This window comes from Cheilinus undulatus, linkage group 7 (assembly GCF_018320785.1).
Source record: "Cheilinus undulatus linkage group 7, ASM1832078v1, whole genome shotgun sequence".
Taxonomy (NCBI): domain Eukaryota; kingdom Metazoa; phylum Chordata; class Actinopteri; order Labriformes; family Labridae; genus Cheilinus; species Cheilinus undulatus.
This window is the reverse complement of record NC_054871.1, coordinates 30,409,579-30,433,756: the sequence shown is the minus strand read 5'-3', so window position 1 is coordinate 30,433,756 and position 24,178 is coordinate 30,409,579. Positions and strand designations below refer to the sequence as shown.

Below are 24,178 nucleotides of genomic sequence, written 5' to 3'. Positions count from 1 at the left end.
CAGAGCTCTGAAACCTGCTGTCTGCTGCCATCATTCTCCAAGACTTCACGTCTGCTGGTCTTTATCCTATATTAAGGTTTAAAACCATCAAAAACCCTACAATGCACATGATCAGGCCTACCAGTAAAAATGCACTAATTGCAAATAATTGAGGTCCATTATTAGTGCATTCATTTTATTAATTGCAATCAGTTGCATGCTTTCTTGTCCCTTTTAGCACACTTTAGTTAAGCCTCTTCCCTGCAGCCAGTGGTGAATTTAAAAAGTCCACCACAGCTCCTTAATGTCTACTTTAACTTGAAAAAAACCCGCTGACAGCTTAGTGGACAAGTCTAAAGTCATCTGCACCTTGCGCTATCAAATACTTCAATCCATAACAAGCTACTTTTTCTGTGATTGAGTTCATGCAACAATCTTCATGTACCCAAAGTTTCTTATTTTCTTTCAAAATAAAAGCAGGTCTGCATTCAGACAGCAAGTAAATTAATGCCAAATAAAAACCGTTTCAAAGCAAAGTGGTGCAATTTCAAGATGTGAGAAAGGGAGATTAATCACAATTAACTACAGAAATTCTGATATTTATCATAATTAAAAAGTGTGATTGATTCCAAATGATGGAAACTTCTTTTTATAAATCACCACAGTCTTTGGCAACACTCCAGAAATCTCTACACCATGTAGGTCAGAAAGCATTTCAAATCAAAATCACCAGAGGCAGAAATTAACACATAACTCATTCTTTAATTGGTTGTCTTAACTAGGAGGCTATTGACCCATCTTTTCAAGTATGAGCAAGGTTTGGAACCTTCCTCTTTCCCAGGTAAACAGACTGCAGGTAAACCTATGGCATTTCTTTGTTGCTGCAGCTCCTTTGATGTAAGCACGGGGTGCACTGACACATGAGTGACAAGGAAATATCACATCTTTCACATACTTTCTTTCTCTCTCCTCCATGTCTGGAACCACATATGACCAAGGGGAGTCAGAGGAACAACAGAGGTTGAATTTATTGGTAAATAAATGACAATTGTGTATTCTTTACCATTCATAATAAATTATTAATTTAGAAAAAAAATGCATATAAATCACATTGATGTGTACTCATGAGCCACTGCAAGCTTCTTTTACAGCTTTTATTAGAATATTTTTTGGCTTCTGCCTTGGTTTGCACAGGAGAAGTTAATATAAGAAAAGTTGGGAGAAACTGGCGGCTAACATCTGCAGAGTCTCTGTACACCAACACTACAGTTGAGCTCAGCCAGCAGCCTAGCCATTTCTGATGTTTTTAACAGCAAACAACTGTAGCCAGTGACACATTTGACTGTTAAAAGACAACAGAACAAGATTAGCTGCTTTGCCTACAAGGGGAAAAATCAAAACATGTAGTTCAATAGAAACTGTGTATTTCTGTGATTGGTTGATATATATCATTCAGTGAATAACACTGTAGCCAGGATACATTTGTCATCAACAACAAATTAGCTCTTTTTCTTTTTTTTCAAATGACAGCATTTCTTTAACTACAACAGAGCACTTTAATGAGGCCAAACATTGGAAAGTCCGTTTGTAAATATTTGCTCCTGATTTTAATATGCCAGTAAGACTTGTAGCTAAAAAAACAAAATGGCTCTTTATCTACAGTGTTCCGTTTAATGCAAGGTGGATCTGTAAATGATTGATTTTTATGATTCTTTAGAAGAGAGTCATTCGTTGTGGGTCAATGTAAGGTGGATGACTCTCACAGTTATAAAACTATTTTCACAGTATGGAAGCCAGATTTAAAACCACTTAGCAAATGATTAAACCTGCTCCACCTTCCTTGTTTCTCAGAATAACACTTGTTGTTAAGCTGTTGAGGCAGCTTCATAATTACTTTGTTTAACTTTATTAAGAAAAGTACTGAAATATTTCACAAACTTTAGTTCCAATTACATCTCTACAAAACACAATATACAGTGACTGCAACGATGTTCTAAAAACTTGCTTTAACCCTTTGCCTCCTAATTGTATTCTGTTTACTGTCTTTAATCATGCCATACCTCTTAGTAAATGATTAAACTTCATATGTTGTACAGTTTTAACTTCCTGGTTACGCTAATAAAAGTATTCTTCAGTGTAATCCAAGCAGAACACCAAGAGCAAAGAAGGGTCATGGGTTATACAATCAACTCTTGTAGTAATCAAAATAATCTTTATTGAAAATTGACACACAAATATGTATGATCCAAACCAAATTCATCAAAAACTGAAGACATAAGAGGAATGAGTATCACGACAAAATACACCTACCTGTATTTATATCCTTAAATAAGCATTAAACATTGTTTGGGCTTTTATTTTGTCAGGACATTGTGTCATGAGTCATTTGGAGCAATTCAAAGTCCAATGTTCTCCACAAAAGAGTTTAAGGCACATTTTGTGACTCGTTTTTAGTCAAAACATTTACAAATGTATGTTACAATTCAAATCAATTTGTGTAATCTTATCTGAAACTAAACATTTCAGTGGTTTCTTGAGAAATTATACCAAACTGTTGCAGTATACAACAAATATACAGCTATCAAAAATATTCCAATTCAAGAAACATACAAAATATCAAATGTATGCAGCATATTTACAAATAAACAAAGCACATAAATTATTTACATTTTAAAAAGTACTCTTAGATGGTTGTTAAAGCAAAAATCACACAATTTTTAGTGCAAAACCATAGTAAAAGAATACAAAAGGAGCTATACAGATCTCCATGGGAAATATCAATCAAAACCAGCAGTGGTCCAGGGCATTATGAAGAACAGGGATCTTTTACCTCAAGTAAAGAAGGCCTGAAGTTGTTTTCTTCCAAAGAAGAAGTTAAATATTTTATTATTTACCCATGAATCTGTTTTTAAAAACAAATGTTGAAAAATGATGATGAAAAAGATTTATGACAGAGAACAAGACAAAATCAAACTATATCTTGTATGTTAAATCTTAAAAAACAAAATGCATCTGGATCATTAGTTTGAAATGGAATGCTACTGTTTCACTTCTTATACCTCTTTATGAAAAGCCTGTACATGTATGTAAGAACATTAAATCAGTGCTGGACATCTTTGATGTAGGTCATGTGAATTATAAAAAAGGATGCAGCTTAAGTACAATATTATCTCTTGAAGAGACAAAACAAACCTCAAACATATTCAGTCAAATCTATATGTGAAATATGACAGCAAACACATTATATTTACATTACTTCTTATTTATAGTTGCCTACGGTGTTAAATAGCTTCTGCTATAAAGACAGCTTGGTTCATCAGCATCCCTTCAGCTCTATGTCCTCCTCAGACACCACAGGTAAAATGAGATGGGAGATTCGGCTCCACAGTCCACTGAACTTGTCCAGGTCCATCTTATTGAAGGCAGTTTGACTGCTGGAGCCAACCAGCTTCTCTTTAATGTACTCATGCACCCTCTCCTCCACATCCTTTAGACTCAGATCAGCCCCTACCTTATCCTGAGGCATAAGCACAGTAAACAATAAGAACGCTCGTTTGTAGGCGGAGTTCTCATGGTCGCAGTAGCGGTAAAAGATAAGGGTGGAGCCAGGAGGCAGCTCCTCAAAGCGATGAATCACCACAGCAGGTTTGTCTCCTTCAAAGGATGCTCGCAGCTGGTTGTCAATGTCCAGCTTGACCTTGTCACTGTCCTGGCTGGCTTTGCTGGCTCCATAGATGTGAAGTACGGAGGCATTGAGGGCAGAGGAGAAAGAAGAGGCCAAACCCTGGGCCAGGCATTGCAGCGTCCTTTCAGCCTTGAGCCCCGCAGTAAGGATGAGGCTGACTGGCTCTCTCGGCTGAGCTGTTTTGAGGTGCTTCTCAATGTGGATTTTACTTCTTTTCCACACCTCAAGACGCTGAGTGGGAAACCGAGACTCAAGAAGAGACAACTGATCTGCAAACATTCCTGGCTCCACAGACTTGAATGGAGATTCTGCATCACCTGCCATACTTCGGTGTAGAATGGTACTCTTATGTATGAAAAAGACAGTAGAACCAGCTAGCACCAGGAGAACCAAACACCATAAATACCACCTTAAACCTGAAAAGACACAAGGCAATACTGAAATGTGAAAAGTAATGAATATTTAATGATCGTCTCAAAATATAAATAAGATGGAGTATATAACAACTTTAGCTTACCTCTTGATGAATGTGAAGAGCTTTTTTTGATTGCAGCAGCTTTCTTGGTCCCTTCTGATAGAGAAAATGTAATTTAAAAAAGCACCCCCACTTTACATGTTGGACAACACTGTAATATTAAGACAAGGCTGATACCTTGTTTTGTGAGCTGAACAGCATCTTTTTGTTTTGGTAAGTTATTTACAAATCTTCGTGTTGAATAGGATTTGTCTGAGGCTGGATAACTGCTTGGGAGATGGTTGTTAACTGCTGGTAATCCTAAGGATGGAGCACAATATTAAAAAATCTACATCTGATCATTTTAAGAGATACAATATGAATTGACAGATATATATTTTTTTGTTGTTAAAAATATAATTAAACACATCTTCACACTACCAGCGCTCCTGGCTTTGGCCTCCATCGTCTTTTTGTATTCAGCCATGCTGGTGATCTTGGGATTTTTCATCTTCACAACAGTTTTACTTGGGGCTACTTGTCTTTTTGGTGGTTTTACTGAAAATAAAAAAAGACAGCTTAAAATGACTGCATTGTACTCTCTCAATAACAAGATTCCAACACAGAAAGCAGGAGTTCTGTTTACATACCACTCTCTGTTTTTAATATGTCAGCATCTTTGTTTACCCCATGACCAGACCAGCGTTCACCAGGAATGATTTTGTGGGATAAATTCACATCTCCATGGGCACCTGATTTACATGGAAGAAAAAAGCAGGAGTGTATATATGAATGTAAGTCCACTGTTGTCATTTCAAGAGAGAGAAAAGAAATACTTTGATCATCCCTGAGGGAAATTTAATTCTTACACATATTTTCAAACATGCCATGAACACATAAGGTCAGAAAAACAAATATGCACAAGCAGGATTTTTGGCCATGCACTAATGGAGAGCTGTCAGAGAGAGGGGCTGTACAAAAGAGACTGCCCAGGTAGTTGGGGTTTCAGTGCTTTGCTCAGGGACACCTCACCTGTGGTTGAGAACTGAGCTTGCACTTGGGGACCCTGACTGTCCCTTGAGATAGTTAAAGCATGTAATACTGAATACAGCTGCAAACACTCCATAATAGGCCTTTCCCAATCCCAACAATGGCATAAGAACAACACAAAGCAACATTACAGCCTAAAACCCCACTATTATTTTCTAGAGTGATTTATTGTTAGAAGGGTTAAGTAGAATAGAAGTAATCTCTATGTATGGATTGTAGCACTGGGTGGGCATACTAAATTTAATAACACAAAATGGATGTCTGTGTGTTTTAAAGAAAAGCAGACCCCCCTTTCTCTGCTGTCTGTCTGTCAAACTTACATTTTAAAGATTATTTACACATTTCCTAACTTAAGCAAAATCTCAGTTGAAATTAATGGTTTAACAGAATAATGGGTTAGACCTATATTTAAAATCATGTAACAAATAAAATCATGTTTCTTAGTTTTTCAGAAGGCACCTTGTGACCCCCACGTTAGAACCACAGTGTGAGCTAAGGTACTGAATCACACACATACAGGGAACTGTCAGAATGCAACATGAAGTAGTCTGTTTTAATGTTTATCATAATTTTCAATAATGTATTTTTTAAAATGACTATATGTTGCATAATTTAATATGATGATGTTACTTTGGGTTGAGATTTTTCTTAATTGGTTAAATCTTATTAACAAAATGAATTTAGTGACTGCATATCATACATATATAACTGCACCAACCTTGGTGTATTTCTGGTTGTTGAAAGTTACTTTTCTCTGGATCTTCAGCTGATTCCTGGTCGTCCATCTCAACATCATCACCAAGAGCCCCTCTATCTTCTTCAGGCTGCAGTCGGATCTTTTTGCTAGGGGACTCTGAAAAAGGGAGAAGTGCATGTCTAGGTCTTACAACACCTTGAGTAAAAGAGACAGGAGGTTAACTTTCATGGTAGCTTGCCAAATGTTCACAACATAGGATGCATATTATCAGTTCGATAGCAGTATCAGTAAATAGGTGCTATAAAGTATATTATCGGTACCAGCAGATATGCAGATTTCAACCAATATTTTGACTATAAAAATCTGCCTACATCAACTGTAAATATTGGCTGTATGAGCAAATAAGTAAGAGGAGTCTGGAGGCAGGATCAACAGATCTACTTCAGCTGAAGTTGTTGTCTTTATTCATCATCATTCCATACTCAAAATTTAAAGTGTGTTTTTACTTGTTAATTTGCTCATCCTCCATGTTTAAATTGTGTGTTTTAAGGACTGAAGGTTTAGGACTGAACTACTTTTAAATATTGATATTGGTTAAAGTTATTTTGGAAATATCTATAGGAGCACAATATTATCAGCAATATATGCAATAAGGGTAATAAGCAATCTCTTCTTTAAGCACACTCATGATCATGTGCCATATATAAGCACACTTTCACTTCAGCACTACAGCACTTTAACGTCTGCCTTTTTCACTTTAACTGCAATGGTCACTTTATTCCTTGTCTTTCTTAAGCAAAGGTCATGCAGCCACCTACTGTATTTTTATATGTGGGTCTTTGTATTTTATTATACTGTCTATGTCGTCTAGTCTCTTGGTGTTGACTGATTTTTATGTAGATTTTTAATGTACTCTTTGTTATACCATCAACCTGCTGGGGACTACTGATGGATATTAGCCTATGGCTACAATCTGGCACATTTACATGTCCATGTTCATTAATGTGCATTGTCCTTTGTAATAAATGAATGAATGAATGAATGAATGTATAAATAAATACCTGTAGCTATGAGAATTTCTGCCAATATTTCACTGATATTTAGGCTATAAAAAATCTGCCTATATGAGCTGTAAATATTGTCCATACCAACAATAAGTTCGTGAAGTTTGAGGCTGGATCAATAACCCTCTTTCAGCTGAAATCTTTTTCTTTATTACCTTACACTTTAAAGTGTGTTTTAAAGACTGATTTTTTTTTTTATTTGTTCATCCTCAAACTTTAAATTGTCTGTTTAAAGAACTTAAGTTTTATGTCTGAATGAAGGGGTAGACCAATTATTGGGCTGGTCCATTATTGATGCTGACATTTGGCAATTAGCCAGTTATCTGTATCAGCATTTTATTGTACTAATTATCATCCAAAATCAATAAATTCAAAGGTGTGTTTCTTTGGACCCACTGCAAGATGTGTTTTCCTCTCTGGTCTTGTTTTCACTCTACAGTCTCACCAAATGTCTTACCCACAGTTCTGACTGGTTTGATGTCACATAACTACCAGCCAATCAACACCAAAGCCTGGGTGGAACTGACACTGGGAGTGTACAGCGTCCCTCCCTGTGTTCCTGCTGCTAATGTGTTACTCAGTGTACCGTTCCTCATGCTGATCGAGCTAGTGCAAAATTGTTTATTTTCCCTAATTTCTAACAGCCAATTCTACTTTTGACACATTGCATACATCTTGTTTGTCATAATGAATGCATATCAATTCCAAATATCGGTTAGCGGTCACGTGCACTAAGAATAATCAGTATCGATATCAGCCCTGAAAAACCCATAGCGGTGGACCCTTAGTCTTAACTACATTTAAATGTTAGTATCGCTACTGGCATCGGCTCATTTTAATTTGTAAATACTGGAATATCAGATATCCAATACTGTACATCCCTGAATACCTGCGTATCAGGTATTGGCAAAAATCAATTACAGTGCATCCCGACAAACTACTCTTAAATTTCCTTCGGGATCAATAAAGTATCTATCTAATCTATTCAGGTCTAACTGGAGTATCTTACCTTCATCCTCTGGGTCATTTTCAGCCTCTTTGGACCCATTGACTGCTGGAACATTAGGCTGTTTTTCTGACCTCTTTCTTGTCCTCTTTAAGGGACCCCTGGGGGTCGGCTCTATACTCAACACTGAAAAGATGAAACAGAAATAATAATATTCAAGTAAATTAGTCAGGAAAAAAGTTACTATGGACTAAGAAAATGCCACAGAATTCAAGATATCAATGTCAAGCTTATTTGATAGTCTGCCATTTAAAAACTCGCCAATGTCACCTAAAAAAAGTACCAAAAGAGGTTTTCGTGTTAAAGTTTGAGAAAACTTGAATCAATTAGCTGCTTTGGTTTAGCTAGCTAGCTTACTGATCAGGTTCCTCTGACGGCCGTTACCTGATGATCGCCTCGCTGATCTCCTCAAACTGAGACTTCCAGTCACCGTGGAATCCATTTTTTATAATATGTTGCAACACGAGTAAATTACAAACATAAATTAAGCAAAGCGAAGAAACACTGTGCTAACGAAGAGCGAGAAACTGACTTCCCTGTCATTTTTAGGGGAAACATTTAATGACAGGACGACGGAAATACGGTCACCTCATTTACCCATCTCCATGGAAACACGAACAGTGCTGAAGGTTCCGCATGAACGTTGGGGACCTGTCAGAGCGGCTGCGACACACGTAATTACGAACATAAGGACCAGTTATGTTAATTATGGTTCACGGAAATGTGACTGACGGTTTGGTAAGGCACTTCAACGCTTTTAACACCCCAAAATATGTAATTTAAGTCACATAAATACAGCTTATATTGATTAAAGACGTGTATTGTTTTGCTAACTGTTGGCCAAAGAAGCTAGCCGACCAGCCTGACATTAGCTCCGCGTATGTGGTCAACCTGCTAGCTACTTTGCTAACAACTTGTAATATATAATATAAGCTTGGTTCTGCAATACCATGCTAATACTATTCTAACGAGTGAGTGTCTGTGTACAATGTTAACATGTAATTTATGGAAATCCTCCCATTAAGGCAACTGTATTTTCTCTCTTTTATGTAGCACTTATTGTCAAAATGAAACTATCAAACAGCTTCAAAAATGTATATTAAAAAGCAGTGAAGCCTCTCACTCTTATCTCTTTTAAAGCAAACTACATTCAGTCTAAATCTAGTCGTTAGTTGCCTAGACCTCTTGTGATTTAGCATGCACACTAAAATCTGGAAACGTACATTAAAGGATCCTAATCTTAAGTTACACCTGATGTTTTAAAACGAGCGGTCATTTGTAAACCCTTTTTGTGTGTCTTTGTGTTTTTATGTTTTATTAGCAAGATCAGATTGTTTCACAGAGCAGTGACCAAACGTCGTATGTCTGTTTTTCAGCTTTAAAACATCCGATCTGTTATCATCATTGGAGACCCTCTATCCTCAGACATGGCAGAGCAACCTACAGATATGAACCACCCCACAACTGCAGGTACTGAAATATCCCTCCGTTTTTTTCAGTACGAGTATAGAATAGAATTGTGTCAGTATTTTTCAGTCATTGTGTTTTTCCCCTTCATTTTAGATGACAAATTCGAAGAAGCACAGTTAACAAACGTGGATCTTGTCTCAGCGAGTAATGGATACAAAAAGGAGAACACTGATATTGCTCCATATGTAAACCCACAACAGCCAGAAGGTAAATGATACAAAGAAGGCCAATCAAAACCAGAAATATAGGTTGTTTACTAACTTGTGCCTGGGTCAATCCAATTTGGTTCATGTCTCATTTAACAAGATTCAGCAGCATGCACCAACAGTATGACCAAAAGTGAGATTGAAGAAGTCTTGGAGCTCGCTGATGAAAAGAAACTGTATCATTTAAGCATTTCATTTCCATTAAATAGTCTTTGATATACAGGCATTATGGTCAACCAGTAGTAATGCTGATCAGTAATTAAGAAATTGGTTTTTCAGTCAGACTATTACATTAATGACTGATTTTCATCCTTACCCCAGACACAAATTTAACTGAAGAGAAGAAGACAGGTCTTACTGAAGAATCATCTCCAAAAAATGAAGAAACGCTGTCTGTAGAGGATAGCACTCAAACACAGGCTGGTGATGAAGGCAATGATGATTCCACCAGAGAGACTGAAAGAACTGAGCAGCCTATCGACAAAGTGGAGAGCATCTCTAGTGAGTTTTCTTTTTAAGTATTATGACAGGGTATTGAGACATTATTTATATGTTTTGACTAATGCAAATAAACCTACAGATGTGATTAAATCTACAAATGTCAATAAACGTACAAACCAACAGCCACTGGGAGACTGTGGATCAGTAGGTAGAATCGGTCGTCTTGCAGTTGGATGGTTGTGGGTTTAATCCCAGCTTTCCTTTTTCTTTTTTTTTTTTTTTTTGGGTTTGTTTTTTGCTCTAATTGCTCCTATCCTCTCCCACTGCTTCTATCATAAAGAAATACTTAGATGTAATTTACTTTCTAATGTTACACACATTTAATGTAACTTAATGTTGGACAAATAACTAACATTCTCTACTGGAGCTTTTTAATGTCATCCAAGTTAACTCTAAATGCCCAAGATTTTTTTCAATTTTAGCAGAATTTTGCCATTCCGGGGACATGGCAGTTGAAGAAACTGCAACTAAGGAAGAGGAGGATGGAGTAGATGGACCCAAAGCCAGAGATAAAAAAAAATCCCAGGACAAAAACATCATTGATATTGGAGCAGAGGGAGGTGCGTCTGGATTTTCTGTAATTTAATTGCCAATATAGATTAATTTCCATTGAACAACCTACTTTTGAGCTTCAACCTTCTGTTGCTTCTGTTAACCTTGTGTTAACCTTCTCCGGTTTTTGCCATTGATCAGATGTTAGGAGCAGTCCTGAGAAGGTCTTTGCTCCTGAAGAAGAAGCAGCTGAAGAAGAAGAAATAAAGAAACCACAGGAAATCACAACCTGTCTGCAGGCTGAATCACAGCCAAAGACCTCAGTAGACGAAAAGACAGGTGAACAGGCAGAAAAAATTGAAAATGTTGGTCGTACACATCTGGGGAGTACAGAATCTGAGGGAACTTCTGGAGGTGATTAATTTTTTTCCTCAGTGCTTCTTTAACCTTTTTTCTTGTTCTCATTATTGTTGCAAGTTAGCAAAAATGAGCCCATTTAAATGTTTGTATAGTTTTAAATCATTTCTGCCATAGTGTTTATATGAGTTCTCAAATACTAGAGTCAGTGTATGAATAGTACATGATTATAAATAACCACACCTATAATAAAGATAATATCAAGTTAAAAAAAGACACTAATGATTATTTAATGTTCTTTGGGTCATAATGTATGCACTTTGTGCAAAACTTTAAGACATTAAATATAACGTCTTGATTGTACTGATAGACAATGATCAAATGAGTAAAGGCAGAATGTTTCTTTATAATAACAGGAATTATCATAACATAATAGTTGAGAGAACACGTGCTTTCTGTCCACAGGAAACATAAGATACCTGATATTGTTGGGGGTTCTGGCTCTGGTTCTTGCTGTGTTGATGCAATATCTCCATCCTGAGTCTCCATCTCTGAAAATTGAAGAGCAGCAGATAGACATCTTCCTCAAGCAGATGGAAAAATTAAAGACTCAGTTCTCTAACCAGCGTGCTGAACTCTGGAAAAGAAGCAGAATCCACCTTCTGAGGCACCTTCAGACCGCACAACCCACAGAGCCGGTCAGCCTGATCCTGACTGCTGGTGTCCGAGCTGAGAGGACGCTACACTGCCTGGCTAAGGGCTTGGCCTCTGCTTTCTCTTCTTCCCTTAATGCTTCTGTCCTCTACATCGATGGAGCCAGCAAGGCCAGCCAGGATAGTGACCAGGTCAAACTGGACATAGACAGGAACTTACAGGGAGCTTTTGAGGGAGATAAACCTGTAGCTGTCATTCACCGCTTCGAGGAGCTGCCTCCAGGCTCCACCCTTATCTTTTACCGCTACTGCGACCATGAGAATGCTGCCTACAAGAAGACTTTTCTGATTTTCACAGTACTGCTGGGGGAGGAAGAGGAGATCCCTGCTAAGAGTCATTTGAGTGCTGTGGAGGAGATGGTGGATGACCACCTCCAGAAGAAGTTTCTCTCTGATAGCTATCCTGTGTCTTATGACAGGATGGACCTGGACAAGTACGGTGGCCTGTGGAGCCGTATTTCTCACCTCATTCTGCCTGTGGCAGCAGAGGTAGGGATAGAGCGTGATGGGTGTGAAAGGACATGATTAACCCCTCTTAAATTCAATTAAAGTCAAAGCACTAAACTTCTGCTAGTTCATCAGACTTCTCACTGCGTGACTCAAGTTAATCTGGGGTTTAGAGGTTTCACACCCAAGGATGTCTTACATATCGACTTATGAAAAATTCTACAAATGATGGCATCAAACATAAATAACACTCTAAAGATTTTAAGCATTACATCAGTGGAGATTACCATACAACACTTAGGGCACATAAGAAAATAAGGATGTGGTGCTTTGATTTTTAATTAATTGTAAATTAAAATAGATTATAATAAATGCTATTCAAAACTGGAGGTTTTGTAAATATAGAAGAATGTTTGCAATTTTTAAGTTCATTGCTGCAAATTGTGTAAAATTTGAAAAATTATTTAATGCAAAGCTTGATTGTTCTCCTATGGATAATGATCAACAAGAGTTCAAATGAATACATTTTTTTATATATTCCAGCACAGGGTTTACCATTTTCTATGACACTTTTTAAAGGGTTTATTGCCTTTAAGGATTTCCCATCTTTCCATTGCCTGTACACATATTCATGTATCAAATTACAGCAAAACATTTAATGTAAATATTTGAACAGATTAAATGTGCCTTAATTTATAAATAAAGCACTGCAAATTCATCAGAGCATTTAATATCACTGATATCAAGCTTCGGTTTCCTGCTCTAGTTCAGTTTAAGGCAGCATCTGCAAAAATTAAAGTCTTACTAATTAAAAAGTAGACGACAAAACCTTGTAAAGTTAAGAAGTTTTTGTTACAAGCTTGTTTAGCTTGTTAACTATCATGGTCTAGGGCTAGGGGTGTGGTGCCCTGGCGTGGGCTAACACACACCTCTGCATGGCGTTGCTTTGCACTCTACGTCCCCCTACTCTCATTTTCATGAGGGAAGAGAAAAGTGAGCGGATTAAACAAGACTAAAGGATGGAGCGGTTAAGGAATTTCGTCAACCTTCATTTTTGCCCCAGCTGTCATTACTCCTCTTCATCCAAATCAGATACGTATCTTTTGACTGCAGAGTGAACAGCCAATCAAAATCAGATCTCAGCAAAAGATTAGATTTGAGCATTAAGGCCTCCAGTGTGAACGTAGCCAGAGAATCACTTTTCGTTTTAATGTGCTTTATAAACATAAAAATGTATAGTAGCTAACCTAGCTGTGGGGCTAAAATGTTTACTAGTAAAAGAGAGAAAGTTAAACTAACCACTCCTTACACTCACAGGGGTCTTGTTGATCCCAACTTATCTGTTTAGGGTCAAAACTCTTCACTAGTTCTCCAGCAAGACTCAGTCTGCTTGTTGCACCAGTGAAGCTGTTGTTGTTCTAGTACACTGGTGTGGCTAAAAGCCTTTATTTGTTGAGATGCAGAAAGCCAAAATGCGATGAGAAGGTAGGGATTACACGTGGCCTTCTGCTTGACTTCAAATCCAGAGTAAGAAATGAATTAGATGACAACAACAAAGTGTTATGTTCTCGCCTGCCGCTAGAGGGAAGCAAATCTCAAACTATAACTGAGTAGCATCATCGTCAACCTACCGACTTTCAACAGGCAGTTGCTTTGTGTTTTACCAGCAAGTATGCTAGTGACAGAAATTTCATATTGAAAATAATAATTAAGTCCGTATAAATTAAATCTTTGACTGCTCAGTTCAGCTCAATTCAGTTCAACCAAATGTGCTGCACAGATAAGAGCAGTCCTCTGAAGTAGCTCAACCCCTCCTTTAGCGGGCTCAGGTCCGCCTCCTGTCAGCACTGCTGCTGCAGCAGACGCCGGCTGCTCTCTCACAGGCTGCACGCGCTCTCTGCTCTCTAAATTATCCCGCGTTATCTGTGACAATGAAAAGGGTGACAATGAGTTCTAGAGCTTGATCTCTCTGATGACGCATCCAGATACATCGCCCTGATTCTGGAGTCAGGCGCAGGCTATGCAATTTTCTTGGCAGCTATTTTTGTTCAGTGACAGGCTGTGCCTGCTAAAATAGGTGCTTCATTGTTTCATTTTTTAGCTTCAAATCATGTATAGTTTATGCATTATCATCGTGCTGTGCTGTGCGCTTGTTCCACGGGACTCTGCAGCGCCAGTGACCGAGGGAGAAGACCCCGGGTCACAGCACGAGATCAAGGCAGAGCAGGATGAAAGGCTGCAGGAGGAAACAGATGACCAGGAGAGCATCCTCTCCAGGGTAGGATAAGCCTTTTCTTTATTCAAAGTTTGCATGCTCATGTTGATGTACGTAAGATTTCCAAACTTTTGAATGGACCTGGTGGAAAATACATTCGTCCTCTTCTCTTTGTAGCTGCTGGGTGATTATGACAAAGTGAAAGCCCTCTCGGAAGGCTCTGACTGTCGCTGTAAATGTGTTGTCAGACCCCTGAGCAGGAGCGCCTGCAGGCGGATAGAAGAAGGTAGCGCCGCTGCGCAGGACTTCTACACCGTGGAGACCATCACATCCGGACCCGAGTGCAAGTGTGCCTGCATCGCTCCTCCGTCTGCAGTCAACCCGTGCGAGGGAGAGTTCAGGCTGAAAAGACTTAGGGAAGCTGGGAAAGAAAATGTCAAGGTGAAGAATTTATCCTGTCCTTTAAGATGAATACTGGACCCCCCATATTGCCCATGCTCCAGAGCCAAGTGGCTGAAGGCTGCTGATTTCTTGGGATCCCTGGATTACTTTGGGTTGGATTTCATGTTTCATTTAACTCAGGAGGCAGGCCCAATTTAATCAAAATCAGAGGCTCTGAGTTCAGATAGGCAGGGGCTATAGGGCTGCTTTAGTCATGGCATTTCTTGAATTCCCTTTTTGACGGAATCCCCTTGGTCTTTCCAGTTATCCACCGTCCTGGAGCTGCTGGAAGGCTCCTTCTATGGCATGGATCTACTCAAGCTGCACTCTATAACCACCAAGCTCCTGGATCGTGTGGAACACATAGAAAAGGTATACTACAAACGCAGCCTTGTATATCACTAATATGTTGAACAACCAAAACAAATTAGTGGTTAGGTGTTTGATTAGAATGCTTTCTGGATTTTAGTGGGTCAAATACATAACACTCACAGGGCCAATTTAGGGCTGGACTTGGAAGAAGAGCTAAAGCTTTCCATCACATGTGGAAGTTTAAGAGTTTTGAAGAAAGCAGACTTGATTGCTGCAATAAAAAATGACCTTCTGTGGTCTTTTTCCATTCTAACATATGTAAATTAGTAAACTAAGTCTTTAAAGGATTAAAATAGTCATCAAATGTATAAAGTTGCATATGTAGAAAAGCTTCTTCAGGGTGTAAGGTGATTTTTTTTTTTTCTGGCTCTGGACTAGAAATCAATATGCATGTACAAGGGTGAGTCACAAACATAATGAAGTATTCCCAAAAACAGGAATAGCAACTTACCTGAGACTAACATGTCCTGACAGATAAGATTCTTAAAATCTACTAACACCCATGAGAATCTCTTATGGGTGGGTTATTAGTTAAAAAAACAGCTAGCAAAGACAGATTTGTAAGATAAATTAAGACAGTTTTAGCTCAGCTCTATTACCTAAATGAGACATTATTATAGACCAGCCTTTCTCAACCAGGGTGCCGGAGAACCCTTGGGTGCTTTCTGACATCGTTAGAGGTGCCTTCCAGATGCTTTAAATTTAAATAAGAGTTAGCAAGAAAATACTGATTATAATCTATTCCAGTGTAAATAATCCAAACAGTCTCATATGCCCTTTCTCTGACATCAGGGTCAGTGAATGAAAAGCCTATCGTCAGTGTGGATTGCACAAGACTCATTCCAGTTATTCCCTATTCAGCAGGCGTTTGTTCATAAGAAATGTGTCAAAATGTGATTTAAGGTCAGCATAACCATTAGAAAAAGAAGGCATCTTGGTTGTTTGAAGGGGGTGCCTTCAAGATTAGTTGTGTTTATTCTATTACATGAATCACCTGGCAGTTATAGGAATGTAAAATGTTTTCTTTTTTACAAATATATTTTGACTAGCGTGACTTGAGATTTTTTTTAATTTTCAAAGGGTGCCTTTGACAGATAATGGTTTAAAAACGATATTCTAGGAAGTGCAGAATGGACCTCTGTATCAAGGCATGGGAAGTGGGAACCTACAGTGGGATGGAATTTGAATGTATAGCAGTAGTATTAGCTCTCATATATGGGGAAATGTGCTCCTAATGTTTTTTCTGTGAGCAAATCAGTGTTGTTGGAGATAAACAATGAGGTCTACATGTTAACATATCAGATGCTGTCATCTGTAATGTCCTCAGACATATGATGGTTCGGACTTTTCTTCAGGAATTTTTAGTTTTCATTCATTTTCATAGTAAGCTGCCTATGGGGGCGAATTCTTGTGTTAGTTTATTCAAACCAGGCGGAGGTGGTTTGAAGCACGCTGCTAAATCAGAGTGGAAAAAAATGCTATCCCAGCTGCTGTGGTGGTGCTGATCAGAGGCTGCTTTAGGTGACAGATGTATGATGTTTTCCTGTATGATGACATTAATTCTGTTGTGTAACCAGCTAGAATTGTTGGGTGTGCTTTTGCAGGTAAGTATGTCTCTTTGGCTCTTAAAAATATGTTTGCATCAGGGTCCAGCACAAACTTGTTACACCACTGTTACCTTGTGCTAGCCCAAATTTCTCATGGGATTAAATTCATATGTTATATGTCCCTCAAACATTTGAATTAGTCCACTTAAATGCTGAAAACCCCAAAATCCAGATCTGGGCCACTGTTAAATGAGTGTTGATTTTATGTTTACAGTGACCAGTAGTGCACAGTGGTGCCATTCAAAACACAAAAAAATTATGGCACTTTCTATGGCTATGGCTGCAGATGATTTCACACCACTTTCTCTAAGACGTATGGATTGTTGTGTTCTTATGTGTGTGATGATTTTTTCCCATAACTGTATGAAGGTGGTATCCCTGAACAACACCATGGATGTGGCAAAGCCCCTGGAGAGCCCTCAGATGCAGGAAGTTGTGACTGTACGGCCACCCATCACTCCATCCAACCACCATCAAGACAAGAGGAGAGTCAGCAGTGCAGCAGTGTATCAAAACCCAGAGGTTAGTGTTACAGCCTAACACTGATACTCTTCTAGTTTGGACCTTTGTTCTCACGGTTGTCTTTCAAAAAAGGAATTCTTACCTACATTTTGGTTGTCCAAACTTTAAACTAAAACCTAAAAAATGGCCTAATTGCTAGTTTTTTTAAGTCCATCTCATTGACTGCCTGTTTCTTTGTGCCAATGTCACTATGTGAGCTTAATGAAGATAGAAAAGCAGAAAATATTCAAGGAAAAAAACATCCACCATAGGGCTACTTTTAATTTTCCAAATGAGAAGAATGTGTTATATAACTCTTAAACTCTTTCTGTCCACTAACAGGGAAAGTATGAAGAGAGGTTTATTGGGGAAAATCCATCCTTCCTAAAGACAGATGGTTCTGCTCAGATCATTGAGGTCAGACCTCAGGTGACTCTGAAAAATGCGGCTAAGAAGGAGCCTTCTCAGGTGTCAAAGACTGGCCCCAATGGAATGATCATCAGAGGGATGACTTTTTATAAATCTGAGCCAGATCCGATGGTGGCAGATGATGGGGAACCTGGAGAGAACTGTAAGTATGAGTGATCATCCAACTCATCGCTTTGCTTTGAAAGTATACTTTTCCTTATTAAGCCACACTCATCTGAGATTGAAACAGGAATGGTTTGGATGGAAAATCACCATAGATTGGTTTTCAAGGGTGGATGGAAAGAAAGGCTTGGTGCTTATCTGAGCTGTATTTCAGGAACATCTGTGAGCAGCTCTGTCAGCTGCTGCAAATATTTCAATCAATATCATTTGTTGTGATTGTTTAGCTTCTACTGTTTGTAGCAAGTTAGACCATTGGACGATTGTTAAAGATTGGCCACATACTTTCCCCTTCTCTTTCCTAGTTTTTGAGTACCATGGATTCAGCGGTGATGGGCCCATGAACCTCTTCTTAGAGGAGAATCTTCTGCAACACAGAGCCCCTCGGCCCAGGACCAAGGCAGGGCCAAGATCACCTCGACCAAAGAAAACAGGCTCCAAGAGGACGAGCCAATCGGAACTGAAAGAAACTGAGTCGGCCTCAAATAATGACTTTGTCAGTGGCATTGAAACCAAATCAGTAGATATGTCCATAGATGTGCAGAGTGATACATCGTTCGCATTTGGTCTGACAACAACAGACACTCCACCTCTGACTACTGAAAGAGTCTCTAGCAGGAGCACTCCGTCGCCAACCAGCACTCTTCCAAGCATCACTGCCAAGGAAATAACCAAAACTACCATGAACCCAACCCAGCTGTCTGGAAATACAACCACAGAGGAAATCCTACATTTGACGCCAAGTATTACGCCAACCACCGGGATGGAAACCTCCACTCTAGAGATCATGCAAACTAATAAGAGCATGACTGCAGCTCATTCAAGCACATTCACACGCAGTACAACTGCAGAAGCTTCAGCAACAATATCAATTTCTACAAGTAGCTTCACAACACAAGCTGCCCAGACCACAACAGCTCCTACAACAGCTGCCACCACCCAGGCTGCAACCACAACACCAGACGAAGGAGCTAAATCTACCCTGTCTTCTGGCTTGAATGTGCCTACAACCACAGAGAGACTGACCACTAGTTCTCTACATACGACTCTACCTTTGACCACACCTGAGACTACCTCTTCTTCAGCCACAACTACCACTACAACAGCCACGACCTCCACAACAACCACAACTAGGCAGGGTGCCCAATTCAAACGGAAATACAAGATCAGCTGGGAAGAGGAAGAGAGTGAGGATGAGCACCCAGAGTTTGATGAGCGAATGCAAAGGCAAGAGGAATCTACATCAAGAAAACCAGGTGAGTAGAATCATTTTGGTTAAATGATGGAGAGATATCCCAACAGTGGTGCTTTTTGTTAGCAATTTGACATTTTATGTATATACCAGTTTGGTCAAAACCTAAAAAGCATGTGCTTTTGAATGAGAAAACACAACCAAACTCTGAGAGAATTATGTTGCATTTAACTTAATGTTTGGCAACTGTGAGGACATCACTTGGGATTAAACACCATGTTAACAGCTCTGTAAAACTGTATATACAAGGACACACATTGCTTTTAGCTTAAAGATGTTAGCATGCTAATTTGCTAAGATTAACCTGGTATAATGTTTTGTCTACTCTGAGATTTTACCAGGTTAGCGTGCACGTTAGAATATTAAACTGCATTATACAATAAGCACATCATCATGCTTATGTCCATAGCTTTACACATATTTATATATATCTAATATAGAATATTTTTAAATCTGAACCTGGAAGTCTGAAACTCATTCAATACACTCAAGACAATATTTTTTTGTATAATGGTTATCTATCAAGCAGCATACAAGTGTTATGAAAACTGAAGCCAGTGCAGAAGTGCAGAAAAACCTGCAGTTCCTTGAGCATCCACTTGAGGTTGACTGTAAAAGCCCTGAAGTCCCATTAGAACCCAAGTTAAAATGGCTATTTTGACAGCAGAAATAAACATGCCGACAGCCTTATATTGGGTTTGATTTTTTTTTATTACTCATCTGTTTTAAATGTATTAAGGCTAAGAGTTCAGGGTGAATGGGGTCGTCACTGAACTGTCTGATTGGTGGATGACTTGTAGCTGTTTGTCAGGAGGCTACAGGCAGCCTCAGCTTCAAGACTTTACCATGGTGACCAAAAGTTAGTTTGAGACAGCAATTTCAATATGCTGACTGCCACTGTTGATCTTCAAAAGTGGAGTTGACACATTCAAAGGCAGACATACCATCCTGTCGATTTAGAACCGACATGTAACTCATTAACATAACAAGTAGGACTGTCGGCATTAATGCATTCATCACAATACATTAAAGTCCATAATTAGTGCATTAATTTTAAACAACAGTTAATTAGACACTTTGGTTAAACCACTGTAATTTCCTGCAGCAATAGTGATGTAAAATAAGTACACCACTGCTCCTGAGTGTCTCATTTCACTTCGAATAAATCACAGAAAGCTCAGTCATCTGCACCTTGTGTTATCAAACATTTCCCTTATTTACTGTTTTGTTATTTTCCTTTTCAATTAATAACTCATTAATAAGTTATTTCTCCCATGGTTAAACTTATGTCATGATCATCGATCTACCTGAGGCCTGTATCCAAACAGGAAGTCCGTTAACCTTAGCTAAAGTCAGAACAAACATTTTTCACAAGTCTATTTTGAATGCTAAACAGAAGATTTTCAAAATGTGGACAAATTAATCACAATTAACGACAAAAATGATGAGGATGAAACCGGAAAAATGATTTAAAAAAATGACGAAGACAAAAAAAATTAACGAAAAAAATTACGATGAAAAAAAAAACACAGTAAAAAACGACCAAAATGTCAACAAAAAATGGCTCAAATGTTACTGAAAACGACAAGTGAAAAAAGGGGAGAACGTCACTGAGACTGTGCTCATGTGTTTCATTTGGCCATTTTCTCTCATTTTTTCAGGTCAAATATTGTAGATAAGATCTTACCTTGCCAAAGTGCAAATAAGCACAAAATTTAAAGTACATCTTTGGAGTGTCCCTAGAATTGTCTCTTTTTGGTCATAAAACATTGGATAATGGCCTAGTGGTCTAAGGCGTGACCCATGTACACAGGCGGCCTGGGTTCAAATCTGGCCTGTGGCCCTTTGCTGCATGTCTCTCCCCACTCTCGTCCCATTTCCGACTCTATCCACTGTCCACTTCTGTCAAATAAAGGCACTAAAAAGCCCAAAAAATAAATTGGATTAAATTGGAACACTGGATAATTGAGTCTGAATTCATCAAAATTGAATTTTGAATTGTGGTTATTTTTATCTGTCCCAGATCTAATGGTGGTCCCTCAAAACTTTTGGCAGGACATTTCTCTAAAGCAGTGGTTCTCAAGTGTTATGGCAAAGCACTCTGATGTGCCTTGAGCCAAGTCTTGGTGTGCCGTGGGAATATGTACAACATATGTAATTACTACAACTATTCAACAACTTAAGTTCAGTCACGACCACTTTGTCAAGAAGCACACATGATGTGTGGTTATAAATATTTTTTCTTTATTAGCAGTTATGACACTGATAAAGTCAGAGGCAGAATAATGGAGGAGCTGGGGTGGAGGAGGGCTGTAAAAGGGGCTTGCAAAGGGAGCAGCAAAGTGTAGCAGGCAAGAGCAGTTTAAATATGGCAGCATGATTGCACTTTGCCAATAGCATGCTTAGAATGAATTAGTTTACCATCAGCTGGTGAGGGCTTGTGTGAGATTAGTTGATCTCAGTTATACGGCAGCGCTGGACTCCATGGCCTGCCTGAACTAATGCTATACACTTGATTTACTGTAACAAGTAAGGGACTATTTTGCATGGATATGGTTTTGGTGTGCCTTGAAATTTTGGCTTGATCTTAGGTGTGCCTTGAGCAAAAAGAAAGACTAAAAACCACTGTTCTAAATGATACAAATTTTAGCCTACTGGTGATGCAATAGGTATTAAGTGCCAACAAAGTTGATAAACTTATTAGAGAACAGGACTTTGTAAAGAAAACAAATATGGCTACACAGTTGAGTAGTTTGCCAAGAACCAAAATAATGGACCAACAGATCCATACAGCCTCCTTGTAGTTAAGACAGGAAACATCTTTGCAAGAACTTTCTAGAGTTACTGATCGTAGACTGTGACAAATACAGAATATGCTTTTAAATTTAAAGTGCGTTTTTTAAAGAAAAGTCAGATATATCTAATGGGATGGACTGACTTGACACCTTCACTCCTAACATTTTTGAGTTGGTCATTCAAAAAGATGAAATTGTAGTTGCTCTTCTGTGGCAAACTTGCCCCTTCTGTGATCGGAGTTTGTTGAAACAAAAGCTGCTAATTATTTTCAGATTCTTTGACATAGGTCTGGGTGACTCTAAACTTGGTCTTAATCCTCACCTGTGGCTTTCTGACTCTTTCTCAGGGGAGTGTAAGGACACTTTGGCAACAATCTCAGAGCCAGTGACTCACAACACCTATGGCAAAAATGAGGGAGCGTGGATGAAGGATCCAAAGTCTGGTGATGACAAAATTTATGTGACAAATTTTTATTACGGGAATAACCTGCTGGAGTTCCGCAACCTGGAGGTTTTTAAAGGAGGTAAGAACCTGTTGTTCAGATATTTCCTAATCATAATATCTCATAGCTTTGATTAATCTCACCCTTTTTGTTGCCGTTTACCTTTCCAGGACGATTCACCAACTCTTACAAGCTTCCTTATAACTGGATTGGCACAGGCCATGTTGTTTACAATGGAGCTTTTTACTATAACCGTGCTTTCTCCCGGGACATCATCAAGTTTGACCTGCGCCTGCGTTACGTGGCTGCCTGGACTATGCTGCATGACGCTCTGTTTGAGGAGTCCTCTGTGCCGTGGGAATGGCGCAGTCACTCAGACATTGATTTTGCCGTGGACGAGAGTGGCCTGTGGATCATCTACCCAGCTCTTGATGACGAGGGTTTCTTACAGGAAGTGGTTGTTCTGAGTCAACTGAACCCCTCAGACCTCAGCATGCAGAGAGAGACCACCTGGAGAACGGGGCTCCGGAGAAACCACTACGGGAACTGCTTCATTGTGTGTGGTGTCTTGTATGCTGTCGACAGCCACAACAAGAAGGAAGCCAACTTGGAATACGCCTTTGACACACACACAAACACTCAGATGATTCCCAGAATGCCTTTCACCAACAACTACACTTACACCACACAGATAGACTACAATCCCAAAGAGAGGGTTTTATATGCATGGGACAATGGACACCAAGTCACATATGACATTAAGTTTGCTCTGGTGGACCCTTAGTAAGGGTTTGACTGTAGTTATTTTAAAAAGTTAATGCTATGGTCTAAATGGATTGTAGATCAGTCCACACGGCCTTCAGTACGGAGACAAAAGAGGGTCAACTGTATAAAAATATTTCAGTGTGTTATGGCTTAATTGTCTTGTTCTAATAGAGATTTTTAAATTCTTACCTAAAGTAAATTGATGTTGATTCCTATCAACACATCATACTGTACTGTATATATTGTCATACTGTAAAAAAAGCCTGATTGGTTAAATGAATGTAAAAAAGAATACGCTTCCATCAGAGAACACTTCCACAATTTATATTACAGAACCCATTCGAAGTATACTCTTGAAGCAGTTTGCCAAATTCTGTATATAAACTACATTTAATGTTTAATACACATTATTTTATTTTTTTCTTTGTCACATACCACGGGTCCTCCAAAGGTGATATCAAAGATATTGCTTTGACCTTTTGTCTTGTGAAAGCACTTAATCTCTTCATATCAGACTATTCTGAGAAACTACAATAAAATCGGAAATTCTATCTGAAAATGTTGTCTTTGTTGCACAAACTTTTCGCTGAGACTATTGGCACTGAAGCCATGTTTCTGTATTAGCTACTGATTTCTCCCTATTTTTGTCTACATTTTGCAGCAGATGGTTGTTCAACAGGAGTCTGGTTCTGCTGGAGCTCTCTGTTAAAAGAGTTTTTCGTGACATTCATTTGCTAAATGTGGCCAAGGTTTTTTCTCATGTTGAATTGATGCTGGGCCTTTGTTCACATATAATAGACAAATGAAGAGGTGCGTATTTGACCCATTTTTAAAAAAATATTATTATAAGTTCAATTCAAAGTAAAATCATAGTTATAAAGTGGGATTTATGCTGAAATGAAAGTAATGAGTCCAAAAGTCCCTTAAATGTAAATTTGCACATGATGCTTTCTTGTAACATTATATGCTTTAACAACCTCCAGGGTGTGGGAGGTCCCTAGTCTCTGACATGCTTGGGGTCGAAGCCAGAAAAGTTTGGAAACTCCTGTCATAGTCTGTATAAAACATGGATGTAGTC

General features: G+C 38.7%; 3 protein-coding genes across 5 annotated transcripts; 2 read left to right on the top strand and 1 right to left on the bottom strand.

The window, feature by feature from the left end:
- Positions 1 to 2,169: 2,169 nt before the first annotated feature.
- LOC121511996 (torsin-1A-interacting protein 2-like) lies at positions 2,170 to 8,512 on the bottom strand. Its single transcript, XM_041790905.1, has 8 exons — positions 8,320 to 8,512; positions 7,939 to 8,061; positions 5,887 to 6,021; positions 4,769 to 4,870; positions 4,560 to 4,676; positions 4,317 to 4,439; positions 4,182 to 4,235; positions 2,170 to 4,080 (listed from the first exon to the last, which is right to left on the bottom strand). The coding sequence occupies exons 1-8, from the start codon at positions 8,375 to 8,377 to the stop codon at positions 3,296 to 3,298; spliced, it is 1,497 nt and encodes a 498-aa protein (XP_041646839.1). The 5' UTR covers positions 8,378 to 8,512; the 3' UTR covers positions 2,170 to 3,295.
- A 53-nt stretch (positions 8,513 to 8,565) lies between these two features.
- On the top strand, positions 8,566 to 12,839 carry LOC121511997 (torsin-1A-interacting protein 2-like). Of its 2 annotated transcripts, none has more exons than XM_041790907.1 (7): positions 8,566 to 8,673; positions 9,312 to 9,405; positions 9,499 to 9,612; positions 9,933 to 10,112; positions 10,538 to 10,672; positions 10,806 to 11,018; positions 11,427 to 12,839. In XM_041790907.1, exons 2-7 carry the CDS (start codon positions 9,363 to 9,365, stop codon positions 12,197 to 12,199), a joined length of 1,458 nt encoding a protein of 485 aa, XP_041646841.1. In that variant the 5' UTR covers positions 8,566 to 8,673; positions 9,312 to 9,362; the 3' UTR covers positions 12,200 to 12,839. The 2 variants fall into 2 exon arrangements, with proteins under 2 accessions (XP_041646841.1, XP_041646840.1); XM_041790906.1 differs by having other exon boundaries at positions 10,535 to 10,672.
- Positions 12,840 to 13,684: 845 nt separating this feature from the next.
- olfml2ba (olfactomedin-like 2Ba) lies at positions 13,685 to 23,651 on the top strand. Of its 2 annotated transcripts, none has more exons than XM_041790904.1 (8): positions 13,685 to 14,399; positions 14,585 to 14,777; positions 15,042 to 15,149; positions 17,126 to 17,278; positions 17,600 to 17,828; positions 18,151 to 19,101; positions 22,240 to 22,416; positions 22,506 to 23,651. In XM_041790904.1, exons 1-8 carry the CDS (start codon positions 14,350 to 14,352, stop codon positions 23,117 to 23,119), a joined length of 2,475 nt encoding a protein of 824 aa, XP_041646838.1. In that variant the 5' UTR covers positions 13,685 to 14,349; the 3' UTR covers positions 23,120 to 23,651. The 2 variants fall into 2 exon arrangements, with proteins under 2 accessions (XP_041646838.1, XP_041646837.1); XM_041790903.1 differs by having other exon boundaries at positions 13,686 to 14,399; positions 14,514 to 14,777.
- The last annotated feature ends 527 nt before the right edge of the window (positions 23,652 to 24,178 follow it).

Excerpts from the sequence above, each read along its gene's own strand:
- olfml2ba (XM_041790903.1), top strand. The coding sequence starts at position 14,232 with ATGTATAGTTTATGCATTATCATCGTGCTGTGCTGTGCGCTTGTTCCA. Across the intron at positions 15,150-17,125 it reads GTGTGGAACACATAGAAAAG|GTGGTATCCCTGAACAACAC; the intron begins GTATACTACAAA and ends AACTGTATGAAG. Across the intron at positions 17,279-17,599 it reads CAGTGTATCAAAACCCAGAG|GGAAAGTATGAAGAGAGGTT; the intron begins GTTAGTGTTACA and ends GTCCACTAACAG.
- LOC121511997 (XM_041790906.1), top strand. The coding sequence starts at position 9,363 with ATGGCAGAGCAACCTACAGATATGAACCACCCCACAACTGCAG. Across the intron at positions 9,406-9,498 it reads GAACCACCCCACAACTGCAG|ATGACAAATTCGAAGAAGCA; the intron begins GTACTGAAATAT and ends CCTTCATTTTAG. Across the intron at positions 10,673-10,805 it reads TGATATTGGAGCAGAGGGAG|ATGTTAGGAGCAGTCCTGAG; the intron begins GTGCGTCTGGAT and ends GCCATTGATCAG.
- LOC121511996 (XM_041790905.1), bottom strand. The coding sequence starts at position 8,377 with ATGGATTCCACGGTGACTGGAAGTCTCAGTTTGAGGAGATCAGCGAGG. Across the intron at positions 6,022-7,938 it reads AAATGACCCAGAGGATGAAG|AGTCCCCTAGCAAAAAGATC; the intron begins GTAAGATACTCC and ends TCCCTTTTTCAG. Across the intron at positions 4,677-4,768 it reads CATATTAAAAACAGAGAGTG|TAAAACCACCAAAAAGACAA; the intron begins GTATGTAAACAG and ends TTTTATTTTCAG.